The sequence below is a fragment of the Tribolium castaneum genome, chromosome 8 (assembly GCF_031307605.1).
Source record: "Tribolium castaneum strain GA2 chromosome 8, icTriCast1.1, whole genome shotgun sequence".
NCBI lineage: Eukaryota > Metazoa > Arthropoda > Insecta > Coleoptera > Tenebrionidae > Tribolium > Tribolium castaneum.
In genome coordinates this window covers 12,747,460-12,763,180 of record NC_087401.1, presented here as the reverse complement: position 1 = coordinate 12,763,180, position 15,721 = coordinate 12,747,460, and the positions used below count along the sequence as shown (strand labels likewise).

At 32.1% G+C, this 15,721-nt stretch overlaps 2 protein-coding genes across 8 annotated transcripts in view; one reads left to right on the top strand and one right to left on the bottom strand.

The window, feature by feature from the left end:
- Window positions 1–15,721, bottom strand: part of LOC103313422 (GDNF-inducible zinc finger protein 1) — an 87,912-nt gene that overhangs the window by 43,626 nt on the left and 28,565 nt on the right. The window lies entirely within an intron of this gene.
- Window positions 1–15,721, top strand: part of Cngl (Cyclic nucleotide-gated ion channel-like) — a 70,461-nt gene that overhangs the window by 30,320 nt on the left and 24,420 nt on the right. Inside the window, exon 1 of one of the 7 annotated variants that reach the window (XM_015981012.2) lies at window positions 10,433–10,518. The exons of 4 other annotated variants lie outside the window; for them this stretch is intronic. Coding sequence is in view for 2 of the 3 variants with exons in the window: in XM_015981009.2 (XP_015836495.1) it covers window positions 10,563–10,595 (33 nt within the window). In the remaining variant the exon portion in view is untranslated. Of the gene's footprint in view, window positions 1–10,432; window positions 10,596–10,623; window positions 10,807–15,721 lie in introns of those variants that run through there. 2 more of the 7 variants (XM_015981009.2, XM_015981011.2) reach the window with 2 other exon arrangements.

Here is a 15,721-nt window from a genome sequence, read left to right as displayed (position 1 = left end):
ATTTCCCTATCGTCTTTTGTTTTCAACTTATAAACAAAAGTTGACATTGTAGTGAAATATTAAAAAATTCATATCTTCCTTATTGTAAAAGATACACATTTGAAACAAAAACATTATGCAGGCACTTTTTTACAGAGAATTTAATAATGTTATCAGCGATTTTTTTTAATCATTCGTTTAGCTATAATAACAATAACATAAAGTTGTATTTTTTCAAACGAGAATCATAGTTGGCTAAGATGTTTTCGAAAAGCTTATTTTTTTCTGAACTCAAAACAATATAAATATAGTTTGATATTTTTATATATTTTTGATAAAAAATATATTTAAAATACTTGAATGTAGTTGGCCATGGAAATATTATTTCGCATAAAAGGTGTGAATAATCTAGAAATTTTGTGAACGGTTATTAAAGTAAAAAATGTGAAATTATAAAAATAAGCTATGTTAAAGTTATTTTCAATTGAACAAATATACGAGCGTCGCAGATTTTAATTAAATAAAAAATGTGCAGAAAATTGCAAACGATGTGTCACTACCATTCGATGACACTTTTTTATGATTTAGTGAAGTTCAATGGAGGTGACGTTGATAATGCTGTGTATTTTTTTACCGCAGATGGAATTTGATTTTGGTGTTCAGATTAACATTTTTTTGTAAAACAAAATTTTATTGATACGCAATCATACAATTAATAAGATTTTTCTTCTTCCGACATTTCATGTTTAAAATCGGAAAATAGAATGACAACGTAAGCTTGCCATTTTAAATATAAAAACAAATAATTTTTATTAAGTGCAAAAATTTCATCTAATAATAATTTATTATGCTGTTTTTGAATTAATTAGGGTTTAAAAAATCATTAAATTATAAATACTTGTTGGTTAATACAACTTTCATAGTTTTAATTAAAAATCCAAAATTTTTTCATAGCCTACTATAAAGAAAAAGCGAAATGTTTTGTTTTTTCTTAAATATTTAAAAGTAATGTATTACACAAATAGACATATCAAATCAGAAAAAAAAAGGTTTTCGAAAATGTCATAGCCAACTATGATTCGTATTTAAAAAATTAACTTTATGTTAAACGAATGGTTAAAAAAAATCGCTGGTACCATTATTAGATTCTCTGAAAAAAAGTGCATAATGTCTGTGTTTCAAATGTGTATTTTTTATACCGCATAAGTGACAACTTCAGCGCATCTTAGCTAAACTTTCCACTGAGCAACATAACTACGGTTTAAACTTAGTTTAAATTTAACCCGAGTTTACGTAAGCAAAAGCTTAAAAACTCGAACTGAGCATAGATTTTCGTAGAACGATACAAATTTTTGTAAACAATTTTGAGATCTAAGATCTCCGGATTCATGGGTCGACGGTTTAGTTCATTCACTTCACGTGTTCAGTGCACCCTCGTCAAATTACATGTCTGCACCAGCGAAAAAACCCTAACGAAGATTTATTATCATCTGCCACTGTCATAAAAAAATAGACCGTCCCTCTCTGAGTCTTAATTAGATGAGGAAGTAATCGACCGGAGCTTGTCTGCGTTCCCAGAAAGGTGAAAAACCGGAAGATGGGTTTAGTTTCTGTTTAATTCCTAAACAGTGATTTTAAAATATTGTGCCAATATCTCGTGCAGTCAGAAACTTTAATTGTTTGGTAATTCAAATGTGAATCAACTGATTAAGTAAATAGCAACGATCAATGCTTCGGTATTCCCACTTTATAAACATCTCCTTGCTTGTCGATACCATCTAACTTCACACTGGCGCAAGTTCGTTTGAAATGCAGAACTTGCATGCAAGACACAGTCGTAGTTGTTTGCTGTTGAGTGTTGATAGTAATTAAATGACAGGGAAACTTCTGAGGGCATTTTCTGAGGCGATGCCTTCCAATTACCTCAACCGTGTAAGAGCGCGTTGTACTAATTGTTCCCTCCTGGCGAGATTGTTATTCACTAAAGGCGGGATTGTTTGAATGGAGATGCCCGATTAGGGGATGTATGACGGTATATTGTGAGGAGACAACAGAGCAAACCAACAATTAAATCGTTCAATAAGTAACAAATCTGTCTTTTTGAGGTTGTTGCTAATTAATCAGCACTCTTTTGTAATAATCACTGCGATTGTCTTGGAACTTCGATTATCCGATTCCTCATCATTCGTTATTCTGTGTTATCCCAAAGCTAACGACCAATTTTAATTAGTCCGGATTATCTGAGGCGATAACAAATTTATCCGACTTTTCTCAGAAAAAGAGAAGTTCCGGTTATTCCTATATCGACCAGGTTGTCAGGAGAAATTATATAACTTGCTATGAAGAAGAAATAGGAATTTTCTACGTACAAATGACACTTGACGTTAATAACATAATTTTAAAAAAATTCCAAAGAACTAGAAACAGTCAATTAGCAAAGAAAGAGTTTTTTCGAAAAAGTTTCTTCTGAAGCATTTTTTATAAAAGTAAAAGTGGAAATTAGCACACAAACATTACACTGTAGCAAAAACAAATCTTAAACTTTGGAGTTCAAATGCATTAATTACAGTGGACACCTCTATCACAAACACAGCTATTTGCGTAAGTTTAGTCACTAATTTAATGCATTCACAGATTAGCTAAAGTGTCACACAACTCTAAGTAGTTCAAGCAGAGTTTACACTACTTTGCGATTAAATTGTCCCGATATGCCTGAAATTGATACCTCAAAAAATGTATTATAATTATTGTGTTAACGCATTTTTCAAAAAATTGTTGTTCGCTTCGTTTCATTTCAAATAAATTTGTCTTTGAAACTTAGTATTCTGCTGTCCTTTACAAAAGCAGCGCAAGTATTAAATCTTAATTAAAATAATTAACAAGCAACCAAGTAACGACGTGGCATACAAAGTCAATCACGTTGAAACAAAGAGCGTCTCCATCTCGAAAGCGCTTATATCTTCCATAATTCAGTGGTTCTTCAAAGTTAGTTTATCTAAGTTTAATCCTAATTAACACGTATAAAACTACCTTACATAAATTACCACGATAATAACTGTTCAAGTTTAATGAACAGTTTAATTTAATCCAATGGCGTTGGCACGCATTTCACGTTTAAGCGCTAGTCAAAAAATAAATTAATAAACAAAAAGTAAAAAAAAGGTAAAAGGTATCATGATGATAAAAAGATAATCAAATGAAAAATCAATAAATGCAAACTTCTAGTTGAAAACTCTTGCCCGCTCATTGTTTTGAAAAGCCAACCACAAACTAACAATTTTATGAAAATTATAAAACAAACTCGGTTCTGTATTTTTCTGTATTTTCTATTAAAACAAGTTGAATATACACTGCTAATGCTTTTTAAAAGGTTTTTAAAAGCTTTTTTATTGGTCATCGGTCATCTATTTTGCTTATTTAACTACAACCAAAGAAACGTGAAGATAATTGGCAACTTTTTAATGATTTTTAATTATAATGGCAATCAATTCGATGACAAAGATCTTACATTACATTATTTCCACTTTTTGTAATAATAATATCAGTATTTATAATATCAAAGTGTACCAATAAAAAAATAACGTAAAATATTCGTAGACTATTTCGAGCACTCCGGCAGCGCCGTCGTGCTCGAAGAATCGCGCGTGTTTTAAAGACCTTATTATCCACTTATACTTTAATATTCTATTATTCTTTGACACTTTAAAAATTTACTCGATGAATAAATAACTAAATAACTATTATTTAACTTGCTTTGTTGTCTGTCTGTCTGTTTCATATTTTCGAAGCCAAATTTGAAAGAGTTGCTGTTGTCCGAATGAACTGAAATTTTGCACACTTACGTAATCTGCGTGACAATGCAACTCTAGATAGTTAATTACCCCATAATAGGTTTTCTAAAATTAAAAAAAAATCTACTTTTGGAAGAACAAAAACACCACCGAAAACACTTAGTTTTCCCTTGACTTTCCACTTCTGTAGTATTTTATGAAAAATCCAAGTTTTTATCACCCCCCCATTTGTTTGATAACCCTCTCTTGGACCTCGGACTTTCATCTAGTCGTGCGACGTCAGGTCGTTTTTTCTGTAGAAGCCATCCAACGTAGGACAGAAAAATGAAAGAAATGCGAAGAACAGACGATGTGAAAGTGACATATTTCACGTCGCTGTCGTGCGAATTTATCTCATCCATTTCTTACACACGTAATAGCAAATAGTACATCACGAGAAAGTTTTTCCAAAGTGGTGGTTTTCGAAGGTGCATCAGCTCCTGGTGCAAGGAAAATCAGAGGAAACCGCCGAGCCGATGAATGTCTCCATGACAACGGCCGGGCTCCCTCCATTCGGTGGCGCCTGGTCTAGGAATATTCCTCCAAAGGGTTGATTTTATCACCAAGTCCACCTGAGGAAACGATCGGATGCACCGATACCGAGACCTCTTTAATAAATTAGAGAAAAAAAATCACTCATGAGATGAAAATCAAGTGTTAAAACTCCCATCGTCGATGCAATAAGGCTTTTAATTGCACTGCTCATAAATTTTGTCCCGGGCTTTCGTTGTGTTGCACCGGATTATTGAAAAAGTAATCACGAGATTTGCTGAAGTTTCAGGTCAAGCAAAGGATTCTATCAAAGTACAACTTTTGTTTTAGGTCATCTCCGTGAACAAACACGAACCCCTTGAGAATCCTACCTTTCTTCTCCTAGTTATTACATTACTCGAATCTAAGATGCGCTTTGTGTGGCATCTGCCAATTGAAACCTGATGAAATAAAATTTTAACGCCACTCGACCTGCACTCGGCTATCGGGTGTGAAATGGACATTTCCGGCCGGCAAGTGTGTGCAAGCAAATAAGAGTGGCTGCTTGTTTTAATGATGTTAAGATAAAGCGAGTTTGGAAACAATTTTAACGAGGAAGAGGGCATTTATTTAAAAGCATCTCGCTGATTGTATTGTTTTTTCCGATTGGATTTAGTCACACGAAAGTTTTTCCGCGTTGGAGTTAATTTGATTTGAAGGAAGTCTAATTAGTGGACGTAGGGGCGCATTTTTTTTCAACACCGGATGGACACCAAAACGGTGACCTATTTTCCAACAAAAGGGAGGTCCAGATGAGGGGATAAACACGATCGATAGAATTTGGTATTCAAATTGTGGATATTCTAAAGCATCGGGGGGAAAAAGTTGGGCCGTTATTATTTAACCGCAACCGTCGTCACGAAATGCAAAAAATGATGATAAGAGATCAGCGAGAATCTTTTAAGCGAATTAATGCCAAAATGATAGGAGATTTTCAAAATACCTTAAAAAACGTTCCAAGTTCCTTGTTTCATGCGATTGTTTTGCGGATGTGCTGTCGTGATTTGTTTTGTTTAGTTTAGTACAATAAAAATACGGACTTTTCGCGGAAAAAATATCCCGGCGCATCCACCACTTTTCTTGCAAATAAAATTCGCCAGTTTAACTCTATTTTCAACAAGGAATTTAGAAATTGTAACTGTAATTGTAACCCATTTTCAAAATTTAATGGTCTGATGGAAAAAATTAAAATCCGGTAAATGCTTGGTGCAGAAAACGAAGGATCAAAATAAGACGATTGAAACCATCTTCAGACGCTTCGTTACAAATTTTTTTGTTAAAGTAGGTCCGAAGTGTATTATTTCCTATATGACTTTGGGTGTTTATTAATTAAAAACTCACAAATTAGAAGAAACTTTCAACAATAAATCCATTAAATTTAGTTGTTTTAACATATTTAAATTTTTATACAAGATATTCACTATTATAAAAGATTAATCTAAAAAAACAAAGTAAAGTAATTCATTGATACTTTGATACTTTCGTATTTTTTTAAAGCTTTAGTTTAACTTACTTTGTTGCCTGTCTGTCTGTTTAATATTTTCCGGAACAAATCTGAAAGAGTTGCTGTTGTCCGAATGAACTGAAATTTTGCATACTTAAGTAATATGCAAGAAAGAATTGCTGTTGTCCGAATGAACTGAAATTTTGCATACTTACGTAATATGCAAGACAATGAAATTCTATATAATTAATTACCCCCTAAAAGGGTTAAATAGTGTGTTAGAGTTCTAGGTTAGATTAAAAAGGGATGTCCAATTTGTACACGCTGAGTGTACACTGTATGTTGGACATTATGACGTTACGGTATGTGTATAAAAGGTGCACTGTTCACTCACTTATTACATATTAATACCTAATCATTTCCATTACGTTTAAATTTAAATTAAATATTGGTGTTACAGGACAGTAAAAGTGAAAAAAAAAAAACGATTAGAATAAAAAAAAAATAAAAGAAAAAAAAATGTCTTAAAGAAAGCTTTTATTTAAAAATGCATTAAAAAAATAATATGTTTGGGTCAAAAAATATTTTTGCTTACACGTTAAGATTATAGAATTTATAAAAACTTTGTGAATTGTCATAAGTATATAACAACACGCCATTACAAAATTACTGTAAACCAAAGTATTCTTTAATAGAAAAACTTAATTTTACCTTTTTTGAGCATTTTTTTTTAATAAAATCATCTTTTAATCATTTCTTATAGTTTTTTATTAATAGTTACAGATTTCTTAAACGTGACATAATAGTACAGGGTTATTTCAATAGAACTCTGAGAATGACAAGTAAAAAACCAATGCCACATACATTTTACAAAAGAAACGTTCAGATTCTAAATCTGAAAATAAAATAATAAATTCAAGTAAATATTAATTAATTATTACATCATAATAAAAAAATTCAAATCAGGTTTAGAGTCTTATGTGAATAACCCTGTATAAATCGTGTAAAATAGTACAATTAAACAAGCTCGCTGCGCTCGCATTTTCTGTTCTCTTTTAACATAAAAACATTTTCCCATTATTTTCAAGATGTTTATGTCTTAATTAAATTGGTTTTTGAAAAGTGTTTCAAACGTAAAAAACATTTGAAACAGTAGCTCGTCCAATCCTGTGCGAAAACGCATAATTTTACTGTTTCAGGGTAAATAACAACGAAAATTTATGAGAAATTAGTTAAAAAACTCGTTCGCTAATCTATCGTAAAAATCAATTCATGTCTTGTTTTTCCTCTGTTTTTCACCTTAACTTGTCATGATTTCCTTATACTTTTTCGTTTGGTTTCCGTTGGGAAAACCCTCGTTCATAAACTCCCCACAGGGAAATCCAAAGGGATTAAGCCCAGTTGATCCAAATTCCCTGGTCAATTAGTTGCTTGGAAGACTTGATGTAATAAAAAATATTTGTTTTATTACTTTTCACCAATACGATGCAGCGATATATCAAAATTGTATAAATTGGAGGCTTAGGCCGGTTCACCCCGCGGAACAAAGGTGTTGAACGGTCATGATTTACATTTTCCAATTATAAACCGAACCAACGCACATATGTAAATTTAATGACTTTATTCAACCAAATGGAAGGATTATGACAGGGATTAAAATCGAACAACTTTCCAATACAAAATTGCTATTAATCTCAATGATGTATTTTCTTGACGCCGGGAGATTTATCCTTTTGTAAGCCTGCAAGATCCTGCATCAATCCGTGCTCGATTCGAGACCTATCGATTTTCTTTCCAACTTTAGGGAATTATAAACCCCAGGAGGCTGAGGTAACTGATTCGACATAATACCGACCGGTGTAACAGTAGTGCATTTGCACTACGAGGGAATGTTTCTAAAGCCAGAGGGTTCTAATCGTTTTGGCGGCAAAAACGAACGAAAAAAGCAATTTTAAAGTTTACTAAAAATTATAAAACAGGCGAGCAATTGTTGATTCCAATTTCAAATTAATAATCTAGTTGTTAGCAGAACAACGAAAATCGCTTGAAAAATAAATATCGGCAAATTGTTGTGCCTCTGGCACTTGTCAAATAGATGCTTTGTTTACACTCTTTTCTGCATAGCTTGACGCTACAAATAATTCAAATTGAATTTTACAATCTCCAGCGAATCAATCGCATTTCAAACGTAAATGAACACAGGACCTATTTTTCCTTTAAGGCTGGTTTTATAGTGGAAATCGTGTTTGTCCTAGAGATTAATGGCAAACTCCTTTCATACCCTCGATATTAATTGAAGTGGAAATGAAAGGTGACACAAGACGTGTCCTACAAGGGAAATTTCCCCCTTTACTAAATAAGTTAGGACGTGGCGGCTTCTGATCATTTGTGACTATCGTTCGACCTTTTGTATTTCATACCAAATGTCACATGCAGGTGGAGAGCTTGCATCAAATATTGAAGCGAGGAAAATTGATCTGACGTAGGAACAAAACTGTGCCACGATTTTAACAATACTTTGAAACATTTTTGCGGCAACTATTGCTCTTTAAAATTTCCAATTGTCGGCTTTTGCAAACATTGCAGCTGTTCGATTAACGGTTTATTGAATTTTCAATGCAAAATATTAACCTTGTAAAAATTACTATATTTATTCAATTTAATTAAAAAAAAATAAATTGGGAGCACAATATTTCGATGAAAAATATCCAATGTTGGGCTGAATCATATTCATAATATACAATAAAAGCTGTAGGCTGTTTGGTAGAAGAGACGGAAATAAAACGACTTTTACAAATATTACATTTTTTGCTTTAGCTTTTACTATTCCACCCTAATAAAATTTAAATTTTGCTTTCCCTATTTGCTACAACTGTTTTTTCAGTTATGTTAATAAAATGTTATTAAAATAATTAAAAATAAACAGTTTGCAGTAAAACTGAATAGTAAATGAAAAAAAAAATACAATTTTGTTATTTCAAATTAAAATAATAACAGCAATTAATTATTGATTTTTACTTGTTATGTACTATACAGTAAACGAATTTTTGAACTACTTTCCCGTAGATTTTCGTCGTTATTTAGCCTAAAACAATTTGATTAAAATATTTAATTTTTTACGGAAATCTATAAATAAAAATATTTTCGTTAGCAGAAAAAATTTAAAATGCGAGCGAAGCGAGCTCGTTAAATTCCACTATTTTCCATGATTTATACAGGGTTATTCACATAAGTCTCCAAACCTGACTAAGATTAGTAAGCTAACTGGTTGTTACATCACGGTTTCTTCCTTTTGAAGAGATTATTTCGCTTATTTCTCATTGCAAATTTTGAAAAAAATCTAATGGTATACAACGAACGATATTTTCAATTTCCGTTAAAACACAAAATATATAGAATAAGTTGCCAATGCCTCTAAAATATGTTTTCAGCACAGGGCTGGGCGAGCTATTTTTTACGGAAATCTATAAATCAAACTGTCTTTCGTTAATAGAGAACTATAAAAATGCGAGCGAAGCGAGCTTGTTAAATTGTGCCATTTTCCACGATTTATACAGGGTTATTCACATAATTTTCGGAATCGGTCTAAAATTATTAAGCTAACTAGATTCGAACAAAAACAAAATGAGTTATTTCACTTTGTTCTTATTAGATCAGTTTTCCTTAAAGTGTACCTAGTTAATTTAATTGCAGATCGAAAAATCTAAATCTGTTAAATCAATTAGACCGACAATTAGTCATAATGGATCATAATTGAAGAAAAACTAACAAATTTATAGTAAATAATACATTTTGAACCTACTTTAACAATTTTCCGCTCGTCTTAGGAACCTTTCAAAGTTTGTAAGTTTATTGTTGAAATATGTTCTTAAATAAATAAAAAGTGATACATTTTTTTACTAAAATTAGCGATTTTCTAACACATTTTGGCAAAATCGGTTGAACTGTCGAAAGAAACGAATAATTATCTCACATTGTTTTATTAGAATTTTCCGCACAAGTCACGCATTTCCAACTTAAATTTGCATTTTTCTACACAAGTGCAACATATTAAATTCACAAGCGACTAGATGAGAATCAGTTAAAAACACATTGTATATAATTAAAAGGAAAGGGCCAATTACACTGCCTTGAGAGACCCCTGTTTTAGTTTCTAATTTAAACAGTAATTGAAATTTATTCAATAAAATTTCGATGTCTAATAAGTCGAAAGTATTAGACAAAACTGCAAAGCATAATATCAGAATATTTTTCTTTTCAAATAAGTTAATTATATGTTGGATAAAGTTAAATATAGCTCTTTCTGTTGATCTACCGTTAATATACCCATGTTATCAGTTAGCAAATACATGATATTTATTAAAACAGTTAATTAAATTATTATTTATTACATTATTGCTGATTTAAAAGTCTTGGAAAAACTACAGAAAGCATGGTTACGGAGCGTTTATGTTGCTTTTGTTTTTACCAAAATAAAAATTTCTACCGCGTGTTCCAAAAAAATGAAAAAACCCTTGTTGTACGTAAAACCAAATGGGAGTGAGGTCACACTTTGAGCCAGATGATTCGAAATCGATACAAAGCATCACGTGGAATCGCTAATTTAATCAGTACCGCCTATGTCCTCCGACCGAATTCCATCAGTCTGCCTTCGCACCTGAACGAGAAAACATCCCAAGCGTCGCGACGCCCGTTCGATATGTATCTGGCGTCTTTTTCGCTCGCTATCCAAAGGTATCGCATTTCGTTTAAAATCATCACCTCGCGGTGAAATAATAATGATCAGCAACATTCTCGGATTTCGTCTGAAGGTAGTGATGATGATGACTGTCTGTGTGTTGACGGTGGTGGTTGCATGCTCAAAAATAGCACTTCATCCCCTCTTAGTTCTCGATCAATCGATACCAAACTATTGCAAGTTTTATAGGGTTTAGCTAAAGCCGTCTCAACGGTGACGTCCAAACGGGATAAGAGTCACTATAACGAGATAATATGCTGGACAAGGGTCGGGTAATTATCAAGGTAATGCCACGCTTTTGTTCACATGCCAGCCTTTAGGATTAGTTGTGCGCTAGTGGAAACACGTGCTTTTGAAAACGGGTTACATAAGCGATTGCGAGGAATTTTACGCAATGAAATTGTCAAGTGGATGGACGACCACCGGATTCGGGAGAATGAGCATAGATAATGTGGAAAATACTAAGCGAGCTGATGAAAATGGGCCATAAACGCACACTGCCATTCTGTTCCCAATCTGTAGAGGCATAATTGAATTGAAAAAAGTTAACAATGCAATAAAATTAACAACGAAATTCATTTACGAGTTACAGTTAATTTTCCCTTTTCCCTCTCCCAAATTACCAATAACAATTACCTAACAATAGCAAAAAATAAACATAAGTAGTATTGTAGTCATTTCTGAAACACCTTTATGTTACTATTGAACTCGAGTGACGAAAAAAATTGATTATTTTACACATAAGAGAAAAAATATTTTTGTTTACAACAAACTTTTCTAATATGCCTGAACTTTGCTTTGCTTAACAAAGCTCGCGGAAAAATACACACTACGTAGTTTATCTTCATCTATTCTAATATTTCAGTTAAAACTTGATATATTTCGCTGTTTTCATACAGAATTATTACCCAGTTTTAATGTTTTTATGAGCAACATTTCAAATCTAAACCATTGTTTTAATTATTTTAAGTAATAAAGAGGGCCTATTATAAATTATTATTATTTTTAAAGCCCGGCAAAATAATGTAAACACAAGGAACAACGTACAATGTGTGTTAGAATGATTTTCACCTAGTCATTTGTGAATTTCTCATGTAAAATCAGAATTGCCGCTTTATCAAACCAATGACAGGCCTTTAGACACCGAATATAATTAAATTATTTATTGATTGAGAATTCAATTGAGCAGAGCGGCACATATTTTTATACATGTAACCCAATTTCAAAGTTAACTAGATGAGAATCCTTTAAAACCACTGCATTATTCTTTGACAATTATCTTTTACATAATTCCTGCAATTTCGAGAACTGTAAAGTACGAGTATATACAGTCAAAAAAAATTACAACTTTATTAACCGAGCCGGATAACTAGTTTACATAATATCTAGCTGATTTATAAATTGGTCAAATATACACATTAACCGTATCATAGCGAAAAGATTTGTAGCTGTGATGTAAAGGATGTCATTATTTTTGATCGTGACTGTATCTTCAGTAGGAATGAGCGAGTAAATTAACTCATGTAAAAAATACGCAATTTACACGTTAAAAATTAAAAAAAATTTTTTTTTTTTAGAAAAAAGCGTTTATTTAAAAGATGTAGTAAAAAGTAAAAAATAATGTTTTTCTATCAAAGGAAAATATTTTTGCGTACAAATTACCCCTTTAGGGGGTATTTAACCACATAGGATTGCATTGTCACGCAGATTACGTAAGTATGCAAAATTTCAATTCATTGGAACAACGGGAACCCTTTCAAATTTGGCTCCAAAAATATGAAACAGACAGACAAACAACAAAGCAGGTTAAATAAAAGCGTTTTTTACGCGTAAATTACTATGGCGAGCACAAAATTTCGGACACTTTTGTCATTTTTGGAGTATTCCATATATCTTATGTATGGAAAATGTCAAAGGTGTCCAAAATTTCGTCTTCACCACTGTACCATCCCTGCCATTCAGTCTTTCTTTTGCAAAGATTCCAAAAATCTCGCTAATAATTTGAGATTTTTTTGTCAAAAAAGATGATTTCAAACGCAGTTTTAGAAAACCAATTACGATTGATATTCATTTCAAATATCAAAAGTAAAAAAACGGTTATTTTTGATAATTATTGGGCAAGTTATAATAAGCAAAATGTCATTGCGAATTTCTAAATAAACAGTCTAAAAATTAGTTTTTTTTTGTCAAAATAAAATATTTCAAGACAATTTTTTTGGTTTTTAAGTGAAGAATTATTGAAAGTTGACAAAACCAGGTAGAAAATCGTGGTTACTTGCAAAAATAAAGCAATTTGAGCCAATAGACTTTATTTTAAATCGTTGGAAAACCGTAATAATCGCCTCTAAACTAGTCTAAAAATTGTAATTTGAAGCCAAAATTTTGTTATTGTTCAAAATAAACGTGCTGTTTGGTGAAAAAAGTCTTTGGTAAAAAAAATTTCTCAGTAAATGAAATAATAAAGAAATAACCTTCAGTTATTAATTTTTTCATTTTTTTATGCCAAATATTATTAAGATTAATGACAGAAATTACCAAAAAAATGTCTATAATTTTATTATTGTTATCATATTTCCTGTGACGATACAAAAAATCTCTCTGTTAAAATTTCATTCCTCGCCTGTAGCCTTGCTACGTATGTAGGCCAAGAAACGAAAGAATAAATATTGCAAAAAGCAAAGCCTTGTAACCTCATCAGTTACTTCTCGACGAGTAAACGGTCTCATCAAGGCAACAAAAAAGACACTTGAGTAAACATACATAAAATTAACTTTAACAGAGTTGAAATAAAAAGACTCCCTCGACATTCTATCCAGTTTCCCTACTTCCCATCAGAATCGATCTCACGTCCTCGGCAAATTCTTAGACCCAGTAAACACTAACTGTTTTAATCTTTTAGCAACCAATTCGATAATTACCAGCATTCTATTATTATCCAAAAGACAATTAATATGTAAATGGCCAAGTTGATTTGTGGACTAATTTCCATCCCGCCTCGTGACGCTTCTGACGATAAATTCGCATTAAGTGCCACAAAAATTGAACCTGATTCTTTTATTCCGGCCACAAATGACTTCCATTAAATTTAATAATCCCTCACTTAAATTCAAAATCGAGTGGAAATATAACGAAACCAATTCCAGAGTTATAAGGATGCAAATACGGTTTTTTCAGAGGTGATATTAAATAACCGACTGGAATTATTGGGTTGTTCGATGCAAAATGTTAGATTTTCAATTTAAGCTTCAACGAAACGTGCAGCAAAGGGTTTACAACGCGCAAGAAATCCAATACGAGACCGGATCGAGCGAAACAAATTTATGTATATTGTAATGACAATAAAACCAAACCACTTTCTTTCCACTCCTGTAAAATTGGCCCATCAGAGTACATAAAACTGGGCGAAACATTTAATAGCAGTTTCATGTCCGAAGATTTATAGCCACAGAATAATCAAATTTTAAAATTTAATTTTGGTTTACTGCAAGAAATTGGTTCTAAATAAAACACCCGATCGGATATTGAACGAATGGACAATGGGGTCCGACCCGAAAATTCGTTTCAGTCTTGGTGTTGTTCCACATCATGGCTTATCTCAAAGTCACATTTGCCAAACCCTTGGTGAGTTGTATTTTTTTTCCCTCTCGAAAAACATTCACGCACACGATCTTGTACTGCGTCTCCGTCATAAATCTCTCGAGCGAGCAAAACGGGATCAGACACAAATTGACGGCGCGAATACTCGCACTTTATAAATCACGATGCAAAAGCCGAAGGAATATTTTACTCAAAATGTTGTGCCAACTATTGTCCATTTCATAAATTCGATATTGTCGGATTAATTTTAACAATGCATGGTGTTAATAAGTATCAATTTGCACAAAGGACGCGCAAACAAACAATTTATTAACAATTTTAAAATCGTTACTGCAAACATGGAATATTGATACAATCCCGATAAAACGTAGGTGGGTTTATTTGAGCGAATGGTGATTTTAAAATTAATGCTGCATTAAATGTTTACATACTTAATGTGAGTGTATTAAAACAAAACAGATTCAGCCCTCAAACCCTCAATGGTGGCGCATTTTTACATAATTTTATGTCCAAAAATGTTTGACGCAAAAAACAAGGAAAAACTTGTAAGTGTCCCTCCTTCATTTATCTTTAACAAAAAGTATTAATAATGGATAGTTTTTAAACATCGATTCAGTGATTCCAAATTTATTTTAATTATAAATTTATGAAACATGAAGAATTAATGACAATTTCCATTGAGCTCAGCAGTTTTCACGTTATTTTGCTGTTTCGTTTAAACTGGACGATTTTATCGTAAAAAGTTGTGCGTGAAGAAAACGATTACGAGTTTTCCGTCTCAGGCGTAGCCGCAAGAGTTTACCAAATTGCACTTCAGGGAACATTATTCACTCCAATTTCGCAAATGTATTGAGAGTGGGAATTAGGCATTTCTGGAACATGGTTTAAATAAAAGGCTATAATGATTTCATTTTAAACTGAATAGACAATCATTTAAATATTAATCTCAACAAAAAAAATATAAAAATTAATACAAGCCCGGCGCATCCACCAAAAATGGCAGAAGTAAAAATCGTTACTCTGGCTTCAAATAAGACAAATTACAACTAATTTTGATCTGATTTTGTGATTTTTCAGCTGATGGGCTGTATTTTTTTGTTTATTAAACTTGAAAAGTGTTTTACTTATCATTGAGAAGTTAAAATAAAATTTTCTCTAGTCACACAATTTGACAGAGGTATATTGCACTAACTTAACTACTGGTTATTAGTTGTCTAATTATGGTTATATTACGGTTAGATAACAGTCATGCTAGTTTCTGTCTCTGTACATCGGTTATGTAACCATAGTTATGTCTGGCATATACAGCAAAGGTTATATGACGGTTATATAACTGTTACGTTTGTAATCCATTATAGCGTATGCTACATTCAGTTTATACATTGATGCTCTAAACGTGGTTATGGTACGTATATATATAGACTGGAAATTAGGCATTTCTGGAACATGGTTTAAATAAAAGGCTATAATGATTTCATTTCAAACTAAATAGACAAATATGTAAATATTAATCTTAACAAAAAATATAAAAATTATTACTAACCCGGCGCATCCACCAAAAATGGTAATGGTAAAAATCATTACTCTGGCTTCAAATAAGAC